General features: G+C 39.9%; 1 protein-coding gene across 3 annotated transcripts in view; it reads left to right on the top strand.

The window, feature by feature from the left end:
- The first annotated feature begins 4,201 nt into the window (after positions 1-4,201).
- Positions 4,202-24,190, top strand: part of IL5RA (interleukin 5 receptor subunit alpha) — a 38,403-nt gene continuing 18,414 nt past the window's right edge. Inside the window, exons 1-10 of one of the 3 annotated variants that reach the window (XM_045493600.1) lie at positions 4,202-4,412; positions 7,665-8,049; positions 9,300-9,443; positions 12,532-12,586; positions 13,129-13,213; positions 14,712-14,857; positions 15,904-16,042; positions 19,060-19,213; positions 19,288-19,475; positions 21,519-21,664. In XM_045493600.1, the coding sequence (XP_045349556.1) occupies positions 13,141-13,213; positions 14,712-14,857; positions 15,904-16,042; positions 19,060-19,213; positions 19,288-19,475; positions 21,519-21,664 (846 nt within the window). In that variant the 5' untranslated portion in view covers positions 4,202-4,412; positions 7,665-8,049; positions 9,300-9,443; positions 12,532-12,586; positions 13,129-13,140. Of the gene's footprint in view, positions 4,413-7,446; positions 8,050-9,299; positions 9,444-12,531; positions 12,587-13,128; positions 13,214-14,711; positions 14,858-15,903; positions 16,043-19,059; positions 19,214-19,287; positions 19,476-21,518; positions 21,665-24,190 lie in introns of those variants that run through there. The other 2 variants (XM_045493599.1, XM_045493601.1) reach the window with 2 other exon arrangements.

The raw sequence follows: 24,190 nt of genomic DNA, 5'->3' as shown, positions 1-24,190 counted from the left end.
GATCATGCAGGGCTGGGCCCTTCACAGGATGACACTAGGACTTCATTTTAATGATGATATAAAGACATTAAAAGTTTTTTAAGTAGGGGTTTTCATAAACCTACTCTATTTTCACGTGACTACTCTGACAGCAGCATGGAAAATGGGTTGGAAGGGCCTGGCACAAAAATGTATTGTCTCCCAGTTCTGGAGGCCACAAGTCTAAAATGGATCCACAGGGATGCATTGCTTCTGCAGGCACGTGGGGAGAATCTGTTTTGGTTTTGGTTTTGGTCCTTTCCAGTTTCAGGTGTTTCCCTCTGTCCATCTTGAAAGCCAGAACAAAATGACTGCCTGGTCAACTTGGGACATTAACTGTGTCGACCTTAATATGCTAACTACTTGCTCCATTTGTTCCTATTTCTGGTTTTAGGCAGAGGATTTGATTTCAATTAAAAACACATGGCTGAGCAGAGGTTAAAAACCATTAAATAGCAGAGTGATAACCCTGAGATCAGAGCTCCCTACCCCACCTGCCAGCGCCCAACTCAGGACCTATGGTATCAGTGTCCTTAATACATCGCTGCTCCAAGGAGCATCTACATTTTGAAACAGGACAGTGAAAAGAGAATAATGCTTCACATAAAGATAATAATTTATAATAGCATTTTAGGCCCCCTGAGGAAGATATTTGAGGCAATATTCAGACAAGTCAGATAAAAACCCCACTGGATTCTATTCCTGAAATCATTATTGCACTATATGCTAACTAACTTGGATATAAATAAATAAATAAATAAATAACAAAATTTTGACCTAATTTTAAGATTATGCAATTTGGGAATGATGCTGGTTATCTCCTCAAACTCCTCCCCCACCCCCACCCTCTTTTTTTGGGAAGCAACACTGAGTAATTTGCTTAAAAAACATGTTCTGTTTTAACAATGTGTTGTTTCTTTGAAACAATAGAAACTACCTCTTTGAAGGAAAAGTCATCCACTCGTTTTGTTCTCATAAAAGTTTAATAGAAGCCAACTAAAGTTTAAGATCTCCCAGAGGACAAATAAAGAGATTTCTCAGAAAATGTAGAATCGCCATTTTCATTGGTGCTGGGGGATTTTACACACAAATGCAATTTTATTTTACATTTAAAAGAGGTAAGTAAATAGACAAATCAATTTTAGCTGTTCTGAAATTTCATACTGGGTCATTAATTTTAAAAGATGGGACTTCAATAATAGTTAAAAGAACAGAGGCCCAAGGGTAAAGACTGTGAATAATCACCTTCAAAATTCTGACTTATCAGCAGCCTCAGATCAGAACCAAGAAGAGTCTAAAACCAGCTTCCTTGTGATGTTCTCGTTGCATTTCTACCTTCAAATGTAGAATCACACAGAATCCCCTATTGTAACAACACAAACTGCCTCTTCTTTCCTTAAAACTGGATATTATGATGGATTCTGACAAAACCAAGCAAGATCAAGTTAAGGCCTGCCTTCATGTCTAGTGTTGGAGACAGAGATGTAAACATAATATTCAGTATAGTATAGAAATAAAATAGACTTAGCTGTTGAATGAACACTTGAGGGAAAGAGAGTCGAGTCAGAGAAGTCTTCCCATAGGAAATCATATTCAGACTTAACCTAAAATAATTGGAAATTTCTCAAGAGGAATCTCTTCTTTGCACCTCAACCAAGTAAGATATTTAGTCCTTACTGAGTATTTGTTATATTGTTTCTTTTAAAATAATTATGACAATTAAACAACTGAAGTGTTGCCATTGTGGGCAGTGTAACTGTAGGGAGCATCACAGTGGAGCTGTGCTAAGTTTCCGAGTTGATTCATCTGTAGAATAGGTTTATAGGGCTGTGATATGATAAAATGTATAAAGCAATCCACAGCCTCAGGCATGAAGTAGGTTATCTTCTGACTGAAAGTGAATAGTAATTTACATTCATAAAGTAAGCTTAATTGTATGGTTCATTTGTTTCACATTTTGGTTGATTTCCTGTATCTGGCTTTGCAAGCAAAGAATGGGTCCCTGCAAAATTACTGTGCAATAGGTACTCGCAACAAATCGTTATGTTGTACACCAACTTATATAACATTTTATGTCAATTATATCTCAGTGTAAGTGAAAAAGCAATAAAAGCAATAGTTAAAAAAAAAAACAGGTTACTAACACTTCATGATGCTTCAGCTACTGAGAGTCTTTACTCACTAAAGACATGCCGTGAATTTTAGCTTTCCATGGTAAATCTACAGATTGATTTTGTGCTGGAATTCTTCTAATACCTATCTAGGATTCTAGTTACATCTCGTTAGGGCATCTTCTTCTTTTTTTTTTTTTAACAGTTTTATTGAGATGTATTCACAGATCATAAACTTCACCTATATAAAGTATATAATTCAATGGTTTGTAGCTTATTCAAAGAGTTGGTAATCATCACCATAATCAATTATGGACATTTTCCTTACCCCCTAAGAAACCCCACAGCCATTGGCATTCACTTCCTATTGGTACACGTTCCCCCTACCCAGCCTAGGTGATCACTAATCTACTTTCTATGTCTATATATTTGCCTACCCTAGACATTTCATATAATTGGAATCATATAACATTTGGTCTTTTGTGAAGTGGCTTCTTTCACTTAGCTTCCGGTTTTCGAGGATCAGCCATGTTCCAGCATCTGTCAGTACTTTGTTTTTATTGCTTAAATAACATTCCATTGGATGGATATACCACATATTCTTCATCACTGGTTGACAGACATTTGTGTTATTTCCACTTTTTGGCCATTATGAATAACACTGCTGTGAATATTCACACACAAATTTTTGAGAACTTGGAATCTCAGTTTTCAATTCTTTCAGGTATTTGCCTACAAGTGGAATTGTTGAGTCATATAGTAACTCTGTTCAACCGTATGAGGAACTGTCTGACTTTTCCAATGTGTATGTACCATTTTACATTCCCACCAGTAGTCTATGAGGGTTCTGATTTCTCTACATCCTCAACAACACTATTATTTGTCCTTTTTATTTTAACCATCCTGGTGGATGTGAAGAGGTACCTCCTTATGGTTTTGGTTTACATTTTTCCAATGGACGATGTTAAGCAGTTTTCATGTATATGCTGGTTATTGGTACACTTTCTTTGCAGACATATCCACTCAAATCCTTTATCCATAGACTTATTGGGGTATTTGTCTTTTCATTGTTGAGTTAGAAGATTTTCTTGTATTTTTTCTGGTTACAAGTCCCTTACCAGATATGTAATTTGTGAATATTTTCCTCCATTCAGTGGGTTGTCTTTTCATTTAGTGTCCTTTGCAGGATAAAAACTTTTAATTTTGCTGAAGCCCAATGTATCTACCTTTCATTGCTTATGATTTTGGGTCATGTTTAAGGAACCACTGCCTAATGTGAGGTTAAGATTTATGCCTACATTTTCCTCTAAGAATTTCATAGTTTTAGTTCTCACTTTTAAGTGTTTGATTTCTTTGGAGTTAATTTTTGAACATAGTATGAGGTAGGGCTTGAACACCATTTTTTTGCATATTTACACACCATTTGTCAAAAAACTGTTCCTTTCTCCATTGAATTATTTTGGCATCCTCATCAAGAATCAATCAATCATAAATGTGAGAGCTTATTTTTGGACTCTCAGTTTTACTCCATTGATCTGCATGTCTCTAATGCTTTATTCTCCTCCATTTATACAGAATAAAATATTTGTGTATATAGGAGCAGAAGAAGAAATTAAAGAATATCTTCATCCCACTACAGTAGATACACCATTGGTTTCAATTCTTTTTTTTTTTTTTTAATAAATTTTACTTATTTATTTTGAGAAAGGGAGAGCACTGGGCAGGGGCAGGGCAGAGAGACAGAGACAGAGACAGAAAATCCCAAGCAGGCTCCCCACTGTCGGCACAGAGTCTGATGTGGGGCTCAATCTCATGAACCATTAATTCATGACCTGATCAAGAGTTGGCAGCTTAACCAACTGAGTCACCCAGGCACCCCATCATTGGTTCCCATTCTTCACTGCTGGCTAGCAGTTGTATACATCCACACCCTTATTATGGCCTTATCATGTGGGTGGACTATACTGCGGGCTGAGTCCATTTGACCCTGGGTGTGGCCATGTATTCTGTTCCGACTCTTGTGATGTCAGTGAATATGACATTAGCAGATATTTGAAACAGCCTTGTGCAGTTGGTCATGCTCTCTTGTACTTTCATTATCCCCTGTAAAAAGGATCTGCCTTGGGTAGTCACTGGTTCCAAGTGAAGGACAGATGCTTCGAACGCACATGACCCCACTCTACGATCTGGAGGCCGGCCAAATTTAGCCAGGCTCTAGTCAAAAGTCAGACACTTGGGGAAGAAACAAATGCTTATCAATGTTTACTGCTGTGGTGTTTGTGGGTGGGTGTTCTGTAGCAATAGCTAACTAATAACCTACCACTTAGAGATAACCACTCCTATCAGTTTGGCCTGTTGATCAAAAAATGAGATCATAAAAAAAATCTGTCTATCTGTGTACACTTGCTCTCCTCTTGTTTTTAACCTTTTTCCATAGTACCCTCTGTTATGAGTTATTGATAAACACTTATTATCTACATCTTTCAACCTTTGAAAGCTATCTCTCTATCATCCCTGTATTACTTTTTACAAGTAAAGCTACAATGAATTTCACTCTTTTTCTCTCAAATCCATCTTGGTCTACGATTCACCTTATTTCCATGGAATGGATTCCTAGCAATACATACCCTCAGTAAGCTTCAGTAACAGGGGTCCCAGGTGGAGCCACTGAATCCTGAGCTCCTGTTATCCTATTTATATTTTCACCTATACTATTTGGCTAAACCCAGATTATTTCTCTTCTAAAAGAATACAGACACAGGCGCATGGGTGGCTCAGTCGGTTGGGCTTCCGACTTGGGCTCAGGTCATGGTTCATGAGTTCGAGCCCTGCATTGGGCTCTGTGCTGACACCTCAGAAACTAGAGCCTGCTTCAGATTCTTTGTCTCCCTCTCTCTCTGCCCCTCCCCTGCTCATGCTGTGTCTCTCACTCAAAAATAAGTAAATATTAAAAAAATAAAAGAATAAAAGAATACAGAGAGATTGGATTTCACTTAAAAAAAAACAACAAAAACAATTTGGGGGATTCTTCACGCATGTTCCATCATATCATTTTTGGACATTTACACTTTATTCTAGGGAAGAAAATTGTTGCCACAAAAAGTAAACTATACAAAGCCCTCACTTTCCTTCAGGCTAAAATAGAAATAGGACATGGAGACAAAATGTGAACACATTTTAAAAATTATTATTGGTAGAGTTGATAAAGGATCATATATCCAAGAAGATGGTATCCAGGGTAGTAGCCAGGTCTAATTTTCTTTATATCCTTAACAGTTTCTGGAACTGTGCATAGCGGTATGCTAGGAATCAATAGGCAGAAAGGGAGAGGCTAGGGCTTAAAGGTCTCCAGGTGGGGAAAAACACATATTTTACAACATTTCTTCTGGGAACATCTGACCTGAAGCAAACTCTCTCAGTCATAAGGTTCCTCTTAAGAATGTAACAAGAGGGGAGCCTGGGTGGCGCAGTCGGTTAAGCGTCCGACTTCAGCCAGGTCACAATCTCGCGGTCCGTGAGTTCGAGCCCCGCGTCGGGCTCTGGGCGGCTGATGGCTCGGAGCCTGGAGCCTGTTTCCGATTCTGTGTCTCCCTCTCTCTCTGCCCCTCCCCCGTTCATGCTCTGTCTCTCTCTGTCCCAAAAATAAAATAAACGTTGAAAAAAAAAATTAAAAAAAAAAAATGTAACAAGATACCACCCACTCCCCCTCAGACTTCCCTCAGGAATTTAACAAAAAACCTGACTAAAAATAAGTAAACCATAAGACATATGACCCACAAGTAACAATATGGCCATAGACCACCCTTCATACAATGGAAACGAGCCAATCAAAAAGGATTGACTAGGCATTTGGAGTTACCTAGCCAATAAGGGTAGAGTCTGAGAAGGAACAAGGGGGGAAGGAAGGGGGCCGACCCAAACCCTATACAACAAAGTCCACTGCCTATAGTCAGACATTCATTTTCAAATGCCCCCTCTCTGTAAAGAGAGCTTTCTTTAATACTATTCTTCCTTTCTGAACTTATACTGTAATAAACTTTTGCCTGCTGCTCATTTTTTTTATTTTCTTTTTTAACATTTATTTATTTTTGAAAGACAGAGAGACAGAGCACTAGTAAGTGAGGGGCAGAGAGGGGGCAGGGGAGACACAGAATCTGAAGCAGGTTCCAGGCTATGAGTTGCCAGCACAGAGCCTGACACGGGATTCGAACCCACAAACCACGAGGTCATGACCTGAGCCGAAGCCAGACGCTCAACCGAGGGAGCCACCCGGGCACCCTTTCTGCTGCTCATTTTATTCCGTGTCCACCTATTCATTCTGCAAAGCTGCGAGACAACGAATCCTGGGTACTGAGGTAAAACTTCCTGCAGCCGCAGCATTCAGTAAATACTTCTTGAGTAAATGAATGTAAGAAACGGAACGTGAAAGCAGACTTGGAGGCCAGAAACCATGGCCCTCACAATTATTAATAACTATTCTTAGGGCTTCTATAGTGACAAGTATGCTACACCTAAAATTAGATGTGTGGGACATCAAAGAGGAGGTCAGAGGCTGATACTCCACCTCAACTTTTCTGGGGAATTCTTAGCAAATAAATGGATCTCGCTCTGTTCCTTCTGCCACTTTCCTTTTCCCCAGAGGAAATCACATTTTTTAGGTCATCCAATAATGATTGGTCCAGTTTCATTTTGGCAACTGCTACAACGAGCACCTTAAGAACCCCACTCACTGTCCTTACTCATCATAAACACTGAGCCTCCTGGGAAGGCTCGTTCAGGGAACCTGTGGTTTTCCACCCTGCACACAGAATTGATCTCACCTGGCAATTGCCAAATTATTTCCCACTCCCCCTGGATTGGCTTTTCACGGGCCATCATCACTCAGCTCCTTGGGCTAAGACTGGAGGTCCCCTTACAAAGGCAACGACTAGTATCTGGCTCAGATGCTAAACACGATAAGTGCTTTTCTTATCCATTCACACACCCTGGGCCACAGTTTTGTTTTGTTTTGTTTAAATTAGTGTTGCTAGTCAGTCACCTCAAAATTCCTGGACAGAAATGGAACAAAGAAAAGGAAAAAGCAACCGAGTTTACTTAAAGCATACTGAGGACAGTGAGGTGCCCTGCTGGGAACCGGGGAATGACAGGAGGGAGAAGGCCCCGGGCCTTGCCGCAGGCCCACACTGCCATTGTCGTCATTTGTACAAGCCAGGCTCCAGCTGCCAACAGTTTATGACACCCAGAAACGCTCCCTGACCTCCCTCCCCCTGATCCCCCTCCCCCGCACACACATGTACTTGTGGGCACAGGACCTGCCAGCAATGCAGGGAAGGGCTAATGCTCAGCACGAAGCGAGACCTGTTCCTGGGGCGCCATTCTTTTTGTCATATCCTGTGCCTGGACTTGTGTAGGTGACCAGGGCACAATACATACCTTCGCTGAATGAAACACATAAAGATCCTAGGAACGCAATGCTTGAGAGTACCCACCGAAAACTTGGTTACCTTGCCACCCAGGAATAAATGTTCATTTCAGCTCCTGAGCAGAGCCAAACATCTGGAAGGAGAAGGAAAACGCAGACGCAGACGAGACCGTTATCAGATAGTGGCTATCTGCACAAGAGAGGTTCTTTCATTTCATTCACTTGGGAGTTTCCTTTAGGGCTGGCCCCTCGTTGCTCTTACAAATGCTCCTGGATCTATACTGAGAGGAGCCTTGTCTCCCTCCCTTTGTGAAGCCAACTGCCTGTGAGTTTGTAACCATTACAGCTGTTGATGATGAAACAATAAAGAAGAACCTCCTCTAAGTCAAAAAGTGCAGCTAGAGATAAGATTCATTTTCAATGCCCCTGCAGCTGCGTCTGATGGCATGGCCACCGCACTTCTCAGCAAGTGGGGATCCAAGGCTGATTCATCGCAAAGTGAGTAAATGCCTTTTTTTCCCCTCCAAGATGACCCTGTGCTCCACCTCCTAACAATTTCATTACGTGGGGGTGGGGGGAGGGGGATAAGAAAAGTGAGAAATAATAATTTATAAATATATGGCAAATTTTTAAATAAAAAGGGGAAACAAAACCCCTCATAACTATTATTAGCAGAGACAGAACCAATAATGGTGCTATATACAATGTCTATCAAGCAGGTCATATTGATTCTGAGTACAGCGTTCTATTCTTGTATATTGGCCAAGTAGCTGGGGAGGGCAAACCCATGGCAAGGCGAGTCATACTAACAAAACACCTACGGTTTTGTTGATACTTATTACAGGGGGCTTGCTTTGCCACAGCCGCAAACACTGTAGGGATTAAAATGAAAATATATACTCTGCCAAGATTTCTCAGAAAATACATGAGTTTGGAGAACAGGGCATAGGATTTAATTAAATATCTTGGTGAGGATGTTTCAGAGTTAATTAAGAAAGCTACAAATTAAGAAACAGCTGCAAAAAGGAGATCGCATTGCATCTAACTGAAGGCATCCAGCCTTTTGTTTCTCCTGGGGGTTCTGGGATTTTGAAGATTGTTTGACTTGATACAAAATGTACAAAAAAATGAAATAGCTGAAATCTAAAGAGCTGAAATACCTCACTCGGTTTTGTGAATTATTTACTCAAAGTTACAAACTTACTATATATGTATATACATACACACACACACACACACATACACAGAAGAAATGGATTGAAGGAAAAATTTAATAAACAGAGAAAAATCAAAATCCTTCAGTACCCTATGAGCCTAACATTTATAAACATATGACAGTGACTGCTTTCAAAGCCATTACTGATTAATGTGTTTGATACCCAGTTTAATGAATTATCATGCCAAAAATTTCATTACCTGGTACAATTTTTATTTTGTACAAAAGGTTATGTCCTCCTTTGTATTGAAAAAACATATAAATGTATGTAGCTATTGGTTAAAAGCTTGCATTTCAAAACATAATAAAGATTTGAACATCAAATCACCTCATTTGTTTTCGGTACTTGAAATGCTGCTTAGGGAAATTTTAGGCAAGGTACCAAACGTATCACACCTCCCGCAAATGGACCATCCTTGCTACATGCGCCCAGCCTGCCTTGCTGTGGTCTATTTTGTCCGCATGCTAGGTTTTACCCTACAGAGCTTGACTTGGTGAGGCTACTGTACTAATTTGCCTCTTTTATATACAGGGTCAGACACATTCAGCATCTGCCCTGTGCCTGACACTGTGCTAGGTGCTGGGGCTGCAGCTGAATGCACCGATAGGATGGACCTAGTCCCGGATTTCTGCTCTTGAGCACGCTCATTGGAAACAAGAGGATCCCCAGAGGCAGGTAAGCCCAGGGAGGGGGGATCCTGGATGTGGGATGACACATCACACCACGGGCGATTAGATGGCAGACATTTAATCACCATTGGGAGATTAGCAGCAAAGTCCTCCTTCCTTATTTTTCTATCTGCTCATTTTGGCAACACCATTTCTACCTTGGCAAAAGATCGTTTATGGCAAAAGATAGGGCAACAATTTGAACCCATGAGTTACATTTTATGACTACTTCAGACAATTCACCCAAATCCAAAAAAAAAAAAAATCATGCATTATATGGGATCCTTATAACTCATTTATATTTTTAGGAAGCCTGCACAGTTTTTCATTGGACGGTGGGGTGGGTAATGCATTATACCTAAGGGCTAAAGGTGCCATTTGCATGTTACACCTTGGTTTATTTATTTATTCTTCCTCCCTCAATGAGTTTTATTGCTGATTACATTGCACAGGAAAAAAAAAAAAAAAAGAGGAAGTACAAAGTCAACTCTCTACTTTTAAGAGCCTAACAGAGCATGAATCCTCTCAGTTACTCTTCAATTTCTGTACACTGAGCGTGAGTCTGGAATTAAATGTCACCACAAATGACTCAAAAACGCTCTAAAAACAGGGTTGCATATACAACTTTGGTTAAAGACAAATGTCCCAGGCAAAAAAAAAAATAAATAAAAATAACAATAATAAGTTGAAAAGGAAGAAAGAGGGGAAAGTGTGTTTAAGTCTGAACTTCGGTAGAATTTGACCAATTCTTAGGAACACTGGGGAAATCCATTGCCAATTGCCAAAACTTGACCCAACTCTCTGGAAACATCTGTAGTGTGACAGGTTGTACTCCTGTTTTCTTCCAAATTTCAAAGAATCTAACACTTACCAGAAGCCAGATTCTTAGAGAGCACTCGAGGAATTTTACATTGACTCGATGAAATGTCACATGAACGAGTAGCCTATGATATGTCTACAAGGCTGAGCTTGTATTTATGAGGACTGTAGGTAGGCAATCCATGTTTGCTTCATTCTGCTTAGTCTGAATCTTATTTTAACAATTTGATCGTATTCTTGTAGATTTTAATTGGCAGCCATGAGAAGTAATTGATCATATTGTCATTTTGATGTATTTTTTAAGATAAGATGTACTCTATTCTTGTACAATGATATGTTGCCCAGTTGACATCTATCGAACAATGTATCTTTGTATTAGAGACATGGCCCAGAGAGATGCGGGTTGTTTTTCTACAAAGGTTAATTGCTATGCGTGCGACTAGAAATACTCAGGGGCCATGGACAGAAGCTGGAAGAGCTTTCAGGGAACAGAAGACAACACACAGGATTGTGGAAAATACATCAATTGCTGAAGCTCCAGTAATATCCAGTCTTCAGGGGAATTTGTCTAGCTGACAAAAAATTGTCATTCTCACTAATATTTAGACTTCTATTGGAGTATCTTGTGTTCATATGACAAGTGATTTCCCTTCAAAAGCATCACCTTACTGAACAGAAAATATCACAATGAGATGTGGAAATAAGTGTATGGCTGTTTTATAGCAAAAAAGTTAACCACTGAAAAATTTGTGAGTGATCAAATATGAAAAGTAATTCTGTTTTCAGCAGCTATACAATCAGTATACAACAAATCTGAAGAGAAGGTGCTTGGTCATGTAAAATATTCAATTATCTCCCCCACTTAGATAATCAACAGTTTCATCATGTCAATTATTTAACTGCAAAGGGCAAATATAGGTGTTTGGTTACAACCTAGTACTTACTTTGCCCGTCAGTAAAAGTCACTAGGGAATATCAATTTTGCATTTTTTTTGTGACCTGGAATTCCTATTAATGACAATTAGTGCAAAGTTAGAGCATATACGATATCATTTCAGGAAGTGCTGACATTTCAAAGACATGACCTTCTCAAGTTGCAGAGCAAACAGTGTTGTTTGTTAAAGGGTGTGTGTTTTTTTTTTTTTTTTTTTGGTTTTATTTTTGCATCTTTGCTTCTCAGGTTCAGTAAATTACTAATGCTTCCCTTTAACTCATTAACATTTTTAGTTGTTAAAAATTTAAAAAAAAAATCTGCTTTTATGGTCATTGCCATTTTAAAAATTCTTTTTCTACCCAGTATGGAATCAGAGTAAGAGAAGTTATTATTATCACAAGAATTTTTTATTTGAAAAAGAAATTGAAGGATTTCTATGCTGTCTCTATCTTTTATACTGTGATAATTTACTAATTTCATTACCAAGTTAAGACTGATAGTAGTAAGTTAAGTAGTAAGTTGGTTAAATAGTAAGCTAAAAAAATAGTTTTTTGGGTTTTTTGTTTTGTTTTGTTTTGTTTTTGTTTTGGGGGTTGTTTTGCTACTTAGACAAAGACTGTCTTCTGTGGTTCTACCAGCATTATATTTGCAAAATACCAACCCATTTAAATAAATATTTTAAGATTTTATTTTTAAGTAATTGCTATACCCAGTGGAAGGCTCAAACTCACAACCCCAAGATCAAGAGTCATGCTCTTCTGATTGAGTCCCCTTTTAAATAAGTTTTTAAACTGAAAACTAGAAGTCATTTAAATTAGTGCAGAACATAGGCTTTGGTGTTAGAAAGCCCAAGATTGGGTCTAAATTCCATCATTTATTAGCTGTTTGAACACTGGCAAATTAGTTAACTTTTCGGACTCCTTTTCTTCACTGTAAATTGGTCAATAGCCTTGTGGGCCACCCACTGAATCAAAGGAGTTCGTGAGAGACTAGGAGGAAGTGCTTTGCCAAAGTAAGGGCAGTGCACAACAGGGGAAAGCTGTGGATATTATGCCTTGAAATCCTGTTCATATGAAAAATGCCTTTCCATGTTTTCAGAGGAAACACTCAAGATTTCTAACCTATAGATCCCAATAAGGGATCAAATCTCTTCTCTGACGACTTGTAAAACAAGATGCTGGCATGATACCCACTCTTTCCAGACTGCTGCACTGAGTTATTAGAACATTTCTACTCTCATTTTCATTGTCCAGTTATTTCAAGTAGGTGGAAATGGGGTTTTTATTTTTCCTCAGACCTGTAAGTATTTGTCTCATTCCTTTTATGTCCTGCTCCCACGTAGATTCATCAGAAAACTCAGCCTCTCCACAGCTCAAAGTACCAGAAGTTTATTGCAGGTTTGTGATACAAAGTTTTTTCTTTCCCACATTGGCATTCTTTTAGACTTAAGCTTCTGGGCCTATATTTAAATACTCATTATTGAAAATTGTTATGGTATTTGTTTTCAGTCTGATTAACTGTGCCCAGGAGTTTTTACTATTCAAAGATCTGCTGTGGTCTTTCGCTCAATACCTCTCCCACGTAATTTCTGCTCTTCTGGCTTTGCCCTCTCTGTCACTCTAGATATTTCTTCAGGAGTCAATTCAGAAGTCTATGTGCCCCTGTTGTGCTCCATTCACACCTTTATTGCAACAAAGTTTAACTGGACTACAATTAATCACTTACATTTCCTTCTGCCCCTCCAACTATGCATCTACATTTTAAGGATAAAACTCAAGATTTGTTCATTCATATTTGTATTTCTAGCACATAACAGATTGTTCAGTACTGTTTGTCAAATGGGCAAATGACTACATTTTATGTTAAAAGGTAGCTGCCAGTTTTTCTTAAAAATGGTAACAGGTGGTGATTTGGATCTTCATCCTTCTGTTTCCTACAGGATGTGATTATCATGGCACCTGCATTACTGATTCTCTTGGGGGCTACAGTGATACTGAGAGCAGACTCACTTTCTGATAAAAAATGTAGGTAACATCTATTAAGTTCAGTAGCGTTTCTTTACAAAAAATACGTCACAAAAATGATGACATTATTTTCTCCCAAATAATCCTCAGTTAGGAAATTCTGTGTGGATTTTTTAAAAGGAGAATATTTATTCATATCAGAATACAAACTCTTTAAACATGCTATACTTTAAGAAAGCAAAGTTGACCGGAATGCAAATGTTACGCTACAGGAGGAATCGTATTCCGTGTGTGGGTGTACGGGCATTATGGGACACTATGGAATAAAGCTGGAGCTGGTGACCACACATGGAATGCCTTCCCATACAAAAGGATGGTTACAAGTCCTCATAACCAAAGAATAAAAACCTCCCACCGTGTGTGGTTCAGAAACTTACTGATCTATGGATATGGTGTACTGACAGAGTCTAAGAAAAAGAAAATTGTCACATGGTCCCTAAGTAGTGTTGTCTAAGAGGAATTTCTATGATAATGACACCATTCTATATATACATTGTCCAATGTAGTAGCTACTAACCACAAGTGACTACAGAGTAGTTGAAATATGGCTCATGCAACTAAGGTAATAAACATTTGATTTTATGTAACATAATGGACAGCTAATCTAGACAGAACCCTGCAAGGCTGTATGCAGCAAGCATCAAGTAGGAGTTATAGAAGCCTCTTAAATATTAAAAGTTAGTGAAAACATCCGAACCATTTAGCAAATGAATAAGTCTGTTTCCTAATAGTATGTATAATGGTGTCCTAGTTTTGGGGGGAGGGGGGGAATTAACAAGTTGTATCAATGTATACCAAGGACAAAAAGTAATGACTATATCACGTGTTAACACTATTCTCAGTTGCAGGATTTTAGGCAATTTTTCTTTTTACTCACCTGTGCTTTCCCAAATTTCTAAAATGAACAGGCATTGATTTGGTAGTTTAAAGGAAAGCTTTTCTTTTGAAAACAGAGTGGTTCATTAAAGAAAAAAAGAGCCCTCTTTTCTATAAATGTGTAATTTCACTCACGCATTTTTTTTGACTTTGAATCATAATGAGAAATAAATTAATTGTACATCACGAACCAGTGCATATACAAATATTTAAGTAGATTCATGTAGTGGAAACAAGAGGTTCACAGAACAGTAATTATATTTCAAGCTCCCTGATATTTTCTATTTTCTTCCATGTCATTGAAAACATTCTAGCCACAAACTAATAAATTTCCCCAGCCAATTAATAGATAAATGGCCCTCAGTTTGAAAAGTATAGTTATAATGAATATTGAGATATTCATTTTTCAGTAAAATGCCTATATATGTTATAGGTAAACACTTGGGCAAAATTAGAAAGATAATGAGTTAAAAGCAGTTTTAAAGCAACTTTTTCCAACATTATTTGAGTTTTATATATTCTAATAATCCTAAAATCCTATACTATACAATAAAATGTTTTTAAAATTTAAAAGTGCTACTTCCATACAATTGAATATCATGTTGGTCCTTTTCATCAACAGCTTTACTTCTCCCACCTACCAACTTCACTATCAAAGTTACTGGCCTTTCCCAAGTTCTTTTGCGTTGGGAATCAAATCCTGATCAAGAGCCAGTGAATATAGAGCTAGGCTATCATGTGAGAATAAATGCTCCACAAGAGGAAGACGTAAGTATTTGTTCTGACAGCTGTCTTTATTTAGAGGCAAATTTTCATTTTGACTGCATTTTCCCTATTGAATGAAATTCTAAGTTCCAAAAAGAGAGAGAGAGAGAGAGAGAGAGAGAAATTGACTCAAGGGTATTCTGGCATGTGCCCAACTGAGTAGGGTGTCTGTTGAAAAGACCCTGATCTGGTACCACGCATGTTGGTTAGCATTCAACAGCAGCACAGAACATTCTAACTTTGCCACAATTCTTTCAGTAAGCAAAGAAAGTTTAGTCACTTTGAAGATAAAAGAATTTGATATGGGTTTTATGTTCCCTTTAAAATAGGCAAAGAGAAAAAGAGAAGAGAGAGCTGGAGTAAGGTGGGAGGCAGCGGGTGCCTAACCAGAGAGGCCAAGTTCAAACCCGGGCAACCACTCTAGGTCTGAGAGATGCACTTTTGGGGTATCCCACTACAGGGCATACGTGAAGGCACCTGATACCTAGGAGATGCGCAGTAAAATCAAACAAAGAGAGAAGCAATCGGTAGCAACTATTTTTTCAGTCAACACAGAATTCTAGAGAATTTTCTTTTAGAAAGTTACCTCTGGGGAAGAGACTAGGACACTAGAGATGATGACTGTAGTAAATGTGTGCCTCAATTACAGTTTTTTGTTTTTATAAGAATGTCTTCATGTATCATTGAGGAATTATTATATTATTGTACTTTTATAAAGTTTATTTATTTTGAGGGAGATACAGACAGTGCAAGTAGGAGAGAGGCAGAGAGAGAATCCCAAATAGGCGCTTATTTTTTAAAATCAGACTTTGTTGAGGTACAAATGGTGTGCAAAAAGCTGTGCATATTTTCATCACTCAATGACTTTGGGGATAAGCATTTACATACCTGTGAAACCACGGGCCTAATTTTTTTTTCTAGCCAAAGTACTTAATTGCATTTCATTTATGTGCCATTTAAAAAGTGGAAGAAAATGCCTATTGGATTAAAATAGCTCTCTGAATGCTCTTTCCCTTTTATGTATCATGACTTGTGGGGTTTATTTTTAGTATGAAACCAGGAACACTGAAAGCAAACGTGTAACCGTTCTTCATAAAGGCTTTTCAGCAAGTGTGCAGACGGTCCCTTGGAACGGCCAGCCCCTCCCACCAAGCCGCTGGGTTTCTGCTGAACTTAAAGCCCCACCTGGTAAGGCAGGCTCCTAATGGCCTCCTGTTGTATTCCTGACGGTGCAGGTGTGGTGAAAGTTGGACAAGTGACTTTTCTGGAGTCAGTCAGCAGTTCCTGCCAAGCGTCCTTCCTCCTCCTCATCGTCCTGAGGCTGTGATCACTTCTTATTGTCATAACCTGCCAATCCCATCTGCTGCACCCCTGCAAACATAGCTTACACTTATCACTGCCCTGCTCCAAAGGTCACAGGGTCATCAGGGAACTCAGGACCCATCAGGTCTCTCTGAGACATTTTCCAACCACACCCTACACGATTCCTCGGTTTTTCTCAGATAGTTTTCTAACCTTGACCCCCACCTGACAGCTCATTCTTGCCAGGAGGCTTTGCTTTCCTGGATTCACTTCTGTCTGTTTTCCTGAATCCTTCCCATATGTCTAAGCCCAGATCAAGTTGTACCTCCTCTATAAAGCCCTTATACTTTTCATCCTATACACTGAAGAATGCTTTCTCCCCAGAACCCATTCATGGGCTGTGTTTTTCATTTGGCACATATGACATTATCTTTCACAAATAGATTTATATCCTGCCACCTCTGACTAGGAGCCTGTTGGGAGCAGGGACAGTGTTTCATGCTTGATTACAGCCAGGAGAACAAGCAGTACATATATATGTTTATGTGTGTGTGTGTATGTATGTTCTGAATGCTATGACTTTTCATACCAAATTGAAGCAAGCTGCTGATGGTTCATAGAAACCACAAGACTGAACAACCTGCCATGAAGAAGGAAGACAGCTCCCACTGTCTGTATACTGTCCTTTTGTGGAAAACTGGGGTTTCTAATACTTAGAATCAGTGATACTTGTGATTAAACCCTTGGAAACACACACACACACACACACACACACACACACACAGAGTAAAGAGAGAAGAATCACCAAGTCCCAGGGTATGTGAGTGCTCCTCCTAACAATTTGTCTTAGCCAGTCTGGCCCATAGGTCATCGTTCAACCACTGTCTTGTCACATCCCTGAATGAAAAAGCAACACACCTCCAGAACTGTGCCAGTGACTGAGAGCAGCATTGTAAAGATCTTCCCGTTTATTCATTATAACATGTGGCCTAGACCAGATAGCAGCCAATTCACAATGGCCATGATTCCAAGTACAGATACTGATCCACAGTAGACACAGGATACAGACCTTTGTGTGTCTTACGTTAGAGTGCTTTTCCAGGTCTCAGTAAGTAACAGGATTCTACCAGTAATGCAGCTTTCAGAATTACATTTCTGCGATTCTAATTATTCTCTGAGCATGCCACTACACGTTGACACTAACAAAAAGTCAATTCTCCCTTGAATCAAATTGAATTCATACCAAATAATTCCTGGGAAGAGAGGTGAGAGACAAACAGATTGCAGGAAGAGTCTAAACTGTACTTTGGGCATGGAGCATCTGGTCATTTAGTGCATGGACAGTACATTTACTACAAGGCATAGACACAAAATTATGTATGTTTGTTGTATATGGATATATACAAGCGAACATCTCTGACAGCACATGGTAATAATACACCGTAGCCAATGTCCCTTTTCTCTAACTTCACTGAAGACAAAAGGGGCCTGTCTTCTTCTCCCCCTTGAACTAAACTGGCTGCCAGCGATAAATATGATCGCACAATTGACTTAAACTAAGGGGAAGAGACCCCTTCTGTTGTTTGAGATTCAGTCAAAAGGCTCTCACTTTGATGAGGTCCTTCCCGACCCTCAGCCCAAAGTGCTTCTTCCCTCCTCTGAGCAACCACAAGACCAGGGTCAGCACAGTGTGCTCTGAACAGCACCAGTTAATGTGGTGACAATGCAGTTTGAAATGAAAACAAGGCTTTCCAGACAAATGATCTTCAGAGGTCTTCAGAAATCATCTTCAGAAAGGAATGTAACGTGATGGGTATGGTGGAAAATCACAAGATTCTCTAATATCTTTGCATGTTGAAGAGGCCTTCAGCACGCAAGTGTGCACAGAATCTCCAAAGAAGTGTTGTTATGATGCTGTGTTGCCAGAACCCATTTCCTTCCAAGCAGCAATCTGTGTTATTCATGACATCTGCATGATGCAACACAATGACTCCCATGATTCTTGGATGGAAGTGGCCCTGGAGACCTTCCTTTACCAACTCTGTCATTTGCAGGTGGAAAAACTGAGGCCCAGAAAAGTAGGGCTTAAAGTGTCACAGTTAGCTATGGAAAGATGTGGTATTATAATACCAAGGTTGCTGGGCACCAAGGTCTGAATGACAATCTACTGTAGTTAAATTTTCATACAAGCATATCCCACTTGTACACCCCCTTAGCCCCAAGTAGCCAGAAGGTTATTATTATTATTATTATTATTATTATTAATTTTTGAGAAAGAGAGAGAGAAACACAAGTGGGAGCGGGGCAGAGAGAGAGAGGTACAGAATCCGAAGCAGACTCCAGGCTCTGAGCTGTCAGTGCAGAGCCCAATGTGGGGCCTGAATTCACAAACCGCAAGATCATGACCTGAGCCAAAGTTAGAGGCTTAACCGGCTGAGTCCCCAGGCACACCAAACAGAACATTTAAAAAAATTTTTTTTTAATATTTATTTTTGAGAGAGACAGTATGAATGGGAAATGGGCAGAGAGAGAGAGAGACAGAGAGAGAGGAGACACAGAATCAGAAGCAGGATCCAGGCTCTGAGCTATCAGCACAGAGCCCAACGCAGGGTTTGAACCCATGCTGTGAGATCATGACCTGAGCTGAAGTCAGACGCTTATCCAACAGAGCCACCCTGGTGTCCTGACAGGTTTTTTATTGTCAGAAACTCAGGCTTTATAATCCTAGCTTCATCCCACAGTGAGCTGGTCCTTTGCAAATAGGTTTCTATCAATGTGTGATAACAATTACTTTTTCATGGTAAGACGTTCCCAATCACTACAGTTTCAGAGGAAGTACGAGATTTAAAGACTGTCATGGCAACATTTTGTTCTTATTTTTGGCCATCTTATTGACCATCTAGGGTCTCCTGGAACCTCGATTGTGAATTTAACATGTACCACAAACACCACAGTGAATAATCATACTCCCTTAAGGCCATACCAAGTTTCTCTTCACTGCTCCTGGCTAGCTGGCAAGGATGCCCCTGAGGATACACAGTATTTTCTCTACTATAGGTGAGTACCTACTTTTACTTAAGTAAATGCATTCTTTCCTATAGCCTTAAAAACTTATGAGCATTTTGATTTAGGTATGGCTCCTGGACCGAAGAATGCCAGGAGTACAGGAGAGACACCCTGAACAGAAATACTGCATGCTGGTTTCCAAAGACTTTTATCAGCAGCAGAGGGAGTGAGGCACTCGCAGTGCATGCTAATGGCTCAAGCAAGCATGCTCCAATCAAACCTTTTGATCAGCTGTTTGCTCTTCATGCAATCGGTAAGGTAGACTTAACTCAGAGTTTGACTAACCAAATCGCAGAATCTCAGCTTCGAAGGGCTTATAAAGATCACGTGGTTTGACTAATTTTCAACCCTAAGTGATCATCTGTCCCCTGCCTGACAATCACAGGGGCAAGCTTTCTCAGCCTCAGCAATACTGATAATTTTGGATGGATAACTGTCTGGTGGGAGCTGTCCTGTGCCTTGCAGGATTTTTAACAGCATCCCTGGTCTCTTCCTACTGGACCAGTAACATCCTCCCTGCAGTTGTGACAACAAAATATCTCCCAACATTTCTAAATGTCCCATGGGGGACAGAATCTCCGCCATGTGAGAATCACTGAACCAGGGAATGTGAACCCACTGCTGAAGGGAGTATCCCTTTCATTTTTCAGCTCTGACTCATTTCATGAAGTTTCTGGTGCTGTGATGGAGTGGTACCTCCAAATAATTCTCATCCCTTTCCCCACAAGATGGTCTCAGAGCTAGCAAAATACAGCAAGCTTTCTCATCCTGAGATTTCTCTTACCCAAGCTCCCCACCCCCAATTTCTCATGCTTTCCTCTTAGGACCCTTTGCCACGCTGGTCTGTCTCCTCCAGGTGGTCCTAAAATGTCTCTCTCAGCATAGGGATTCTCAGATGTCAGCATATTATTTAAGGTTTCATTGGCTCCATTCTCAAAATAGAGATACTGTAGTCTCCTTCATCCTAGATGCTTGTATTAATGAAATTCATCAGGAGCCTTTCACGCAGCATTCTTGTTACTAACCCTCAAGATTTCAGCGGTAGTGTATTTACTGGCATGGGCTGTGGAGTCAGGCTGCCTTGGCTTAGGTCCTGGCTCCACCACCAACTAGCTGAGTGACCGTAGACAAGCTGGTCATTGCCTTGTACCTCGGTCTTCTCATCAGAAAGAAATGGGGATAAATTAATATTTCCTGCAAAATTTTTGTGAGAACTAAGTGTGTTAAGAACTCTACAGTGCTTAGAACAATGCCTGGTAATGATTCATAATTATAAATAGACAAGGTGTTATTTAAAGGGACATGATTTATCTATATCTCTATCAAATGAAGTATATAACTTGGTTTAAAGAACCAGCTCACAAAAGAGGTTATATAATTCTATTCAACAGTATATTTCTCGGATGACCTAAAAATGTCCCTTTCCTAAAAATAAGTAATAAACAATGCTGAGGAGGACATGGGAAACAATACTAATATGAAAATGGGTACAACCTGGTACAGACCACAGGGATTCATTTTCCTGTATGATTTTCATTTATTAGAGATAAATTCCTCATACTACTAAAAGAAATAGATTCCTGGTTAAAATTTTTCTGCCTAGGGAACGGGAGGCTCTGGAACCAATACATCCCATTCTTAGATCGTCCCTATGATTCATTAATTGTGAGATCTAAGTCACACAGCCTGAGACAAGAGCACTCGCTTAAAAATAATTTCTACCCACATCACAAGGCTATGAGATAATTGGGTGATAACTCAGGAGAAAGAACTCTACAAGTGTTAGACAAATGTGGCCCATTCTTTTTATGCAGAGAAAATTGAACCTTACCACTCCATCCCCCCACCCCCACCCCAAACAAACTGAAACGGTACAAAATGAAACAAAACTGAAGCTCAGAATGAGGAGATTCTTACCCAGAGCCACACACCTGCTTAGTAGAGGCAGTGCTTTGTGGAAGCTCCAGGGTTTCTCTCTAGGGTCAGGTTTACCTAGTTTGGTCCAGCTTGAGGAACAGGGATGGTACGATGGGTCTTGGAATGAGCTGAAGCGGAAAGGGACTCAACCCTTCAATGTGATTTGGAATAGGAATCCTTTAAGATTAGAGGCAGGATCTCTTCAGTACTACAACTATGAGAGTCATCTGTGAGCCACTGGGGTCCTATGACTTGGAGATCAGTTAATTAAAACCTGAAGGTAGATCCTTGAGAAGATTGTATCTCAGAAATGCCTTGGGGAGTGTGAGTGGATTGGATTGATCAGCCTAGATCACTGACCTTTTATTCTCTAACCTAGATCGCATTAATCCTCCAGTGAATGTCACAGCAGAGATTGAAGGAACCTGTCTTTCAATTCAGTGGGAAAAACCAGTTTCTGCCTTTCCAATTCACTGCTTTGAATATGAAGTGAAAATTTACAACACAAGGAAAAATTATTTCCAGGTAATTCTTCGGATCGTTCCAATATTTGATAGTAGCATTCTCTTAGAAACACTGTAAAAATTATATTCAGTAACAACTGTGGTTACAGCTTGGAACTAACAAGGTCAAAGGTAACCTGTCTACCCAAGTTTTGTAAAAATAAACCAAGCTTTACTGGCTTTTGGTCTTGAAAGGACATACTTTTGGTTCAAAATAACACAAAGGATCACATAAAAAACACAGTAACACTATTTTTTGGTGCAAATATGAAAAGTTGCAGCCACTATGGGAAACAGTATGGAGGTTTCTCAAACAATCAAAAAGAAAATCATCGTGTGATGCAACAATTCCACTTCTTGGTTTATATCCAAAAGAATTATAAGTCGGGTCTCAAAGAGAAATTTGTACATCCCTGTTCATAGCACCATTATTCACAAGAGCCAAAAGGAAGAAACAACCCAGCTGTCCACTGATAGATGATGAATGGATAAACCAACTGTGGTGTATACATACAGGTCTCTGTTGTTCTGCCTTAACAAGGAAGGGGATCGTGACACACCCTACGACCTGGATGAACCTTGAGGACACTACGTTAAGTGAAATAAACCAGCCACCAAAAGACAAATACTGTGGGACTGCACTTATGTGAGATACCAAGAGTAGTCAAACCCAGAGAGACAGAGAGTAGAATGATGGTTTCCAGGAACTGGGAGGAGGGGCCATGGGGGAGATGTTGTTTAACAAGTAGAGTTTCGGTGTTGCAGGATGAAAGCGTGCCGGAGAGCGGGTGCACAACAGTGCGAATGTGTTCATCACTCCTGAACTGTACACGTAGTTAAGATGATAAATTTTCTGTTTTATGTATCTCACCACAACTGAGATATACTCATAAGCACTAATGGACAAAGAGTTCAAGAGACAGGAACTGAGAGGAAAGCCAGCATTTATGAAACATCAACTATGTGTCAACCTTTATTATGCTAATTTATTCCCTCCTCCCAGGAACTGCATTAAGTAATTATCATCCCCATTACACAGGAAAGTGAGGCAGAGAGAGATTAAGCCACTTGCCCAAAGTCACCAAGCTGGCAAAGCTGTAGGGAAGTTGGGATTACAACTCATGTCTCAGTGACAGTGGGCAAAGCAAATTCAATTCCATCCAATCTGATTCAACAAATATTTACCCACTGGTTTCGGGGCGGGAGTTAAAAAGATAAGATACTGTCTCTGCCATCAAGGGGCCTAGTCTAGTGGACACACTCACCACCTCAGAGGAAGGGCCAATACGGGTCCAAAGGAGGGGGTGGGCAAAGCAACCAGTTAGGGCCCCCACCGAGAAGAACTGAGTGAAATCATGAAGGATGGGTAGTTTGTAGCCAGTGCTTCCCAAAATACCAATGCTAAAAGACCTTCTTTTTTTTAATTTGTAATTCCTAATTTTTAATTAGATTTCTAATTTAATTTTGAATTGTTTCTTTTGGAAAATAGCTTAAAAATGAAATGCTAGGGAAATCAAATATGCCCAGAGACACACCCATTCATGGGCTAGAATGCTGTGGCAATGTCACATTGCTACAAAAGCCCCTAAATTGTTGTCTCTATTCCTGTGTTTACCTCACTGAGAATCAGTAATAAACAGCTCCTGACCCACACCAATCTGCCAACCACACTTTAAGTGGCAGGGGGTCTAGGCAGAAGGCATAACTCAAAGGCTTAAAAGAGCATGGTTCCTTCAGCCAAGTGGCAGTAAATGAATTGGCCTGGACATAAAGCCAACATTGGAATAGTAACTCTAGATTCCACACTGTGACTTCTCCCAGAATGACTGGAATTTGGGGTGGGGGGGGGGGGGGAGGAGTGGTTTCTCTTTTTAAAGCCATTGCCATAGGTGCTGAAAGCCATTGAAGAGTTTTATTCATTCAGAACTCTGGCCACATCTGCAAAATCAAAGAATAATTTTGGTAACAGCATGAAATCTGGATGCAGGTGGAGGGGCCATGTGGAGACAGGCACATTGGGTTAATGGCTATGGCAATTGTCCAAGCGAAACACGACAAGATAAATCAGGCAGTGGTCGTGGGGCAGGGTGAACAAAGGAGAAACACACACAGAAGAATGTAAGATATAGGTGTCATGGGCACATCTCTGGTTTGGGGCCCAAAGGATTAGCTGAGTGGTGTGAACACTGACCGGGAGAGAGAATATCAGAGACAGTCTCATTTGTGAGACAATAGCCTTGTTTCAACACCAGACTATGTAACTCTAAGTTGCCTGTAGCAAACCAGCATTTACTAATACTAAGCACATATTATTATATTGAACCAATATTGCTGTTTTTGCTCATCAAAAGTGGGTTGAATATTGGCAGTTTTCATAGGATTCAACCTAGTACATCTTTAAACTTGGAATTACAAGGGCAATTCCATTTAATTCAATAATCCATGCTTAGGTGCTGCTTTGCCTACTTTACAGATGAGAAAACAGAGGCTCAGAGAAGTCAAGGAAGTTGTCCAGCAGGTAGTTTGGGGTATAGGATTCAAACCCAGC

This window comes from Leopardus geoffroyi, chromosome A2, assembly GCF_018350155.1.
Source record: "Leopardus geoffroyi isolate Oge1 chromosome A2, O.geoffroyi_Oge1_pat1.0, whole genome shotgun sequence".
NCBI classification, from domain to species: domain Eukaryota; kingdom Metazoa; phylum Chordata; class Mammalia; order Carnivora; family Felidae; genus Leopardus; species Leopardus geoffroyi.
This window is presented reverse-complemented; position numbering and strand designations above follow the sequence as displayed.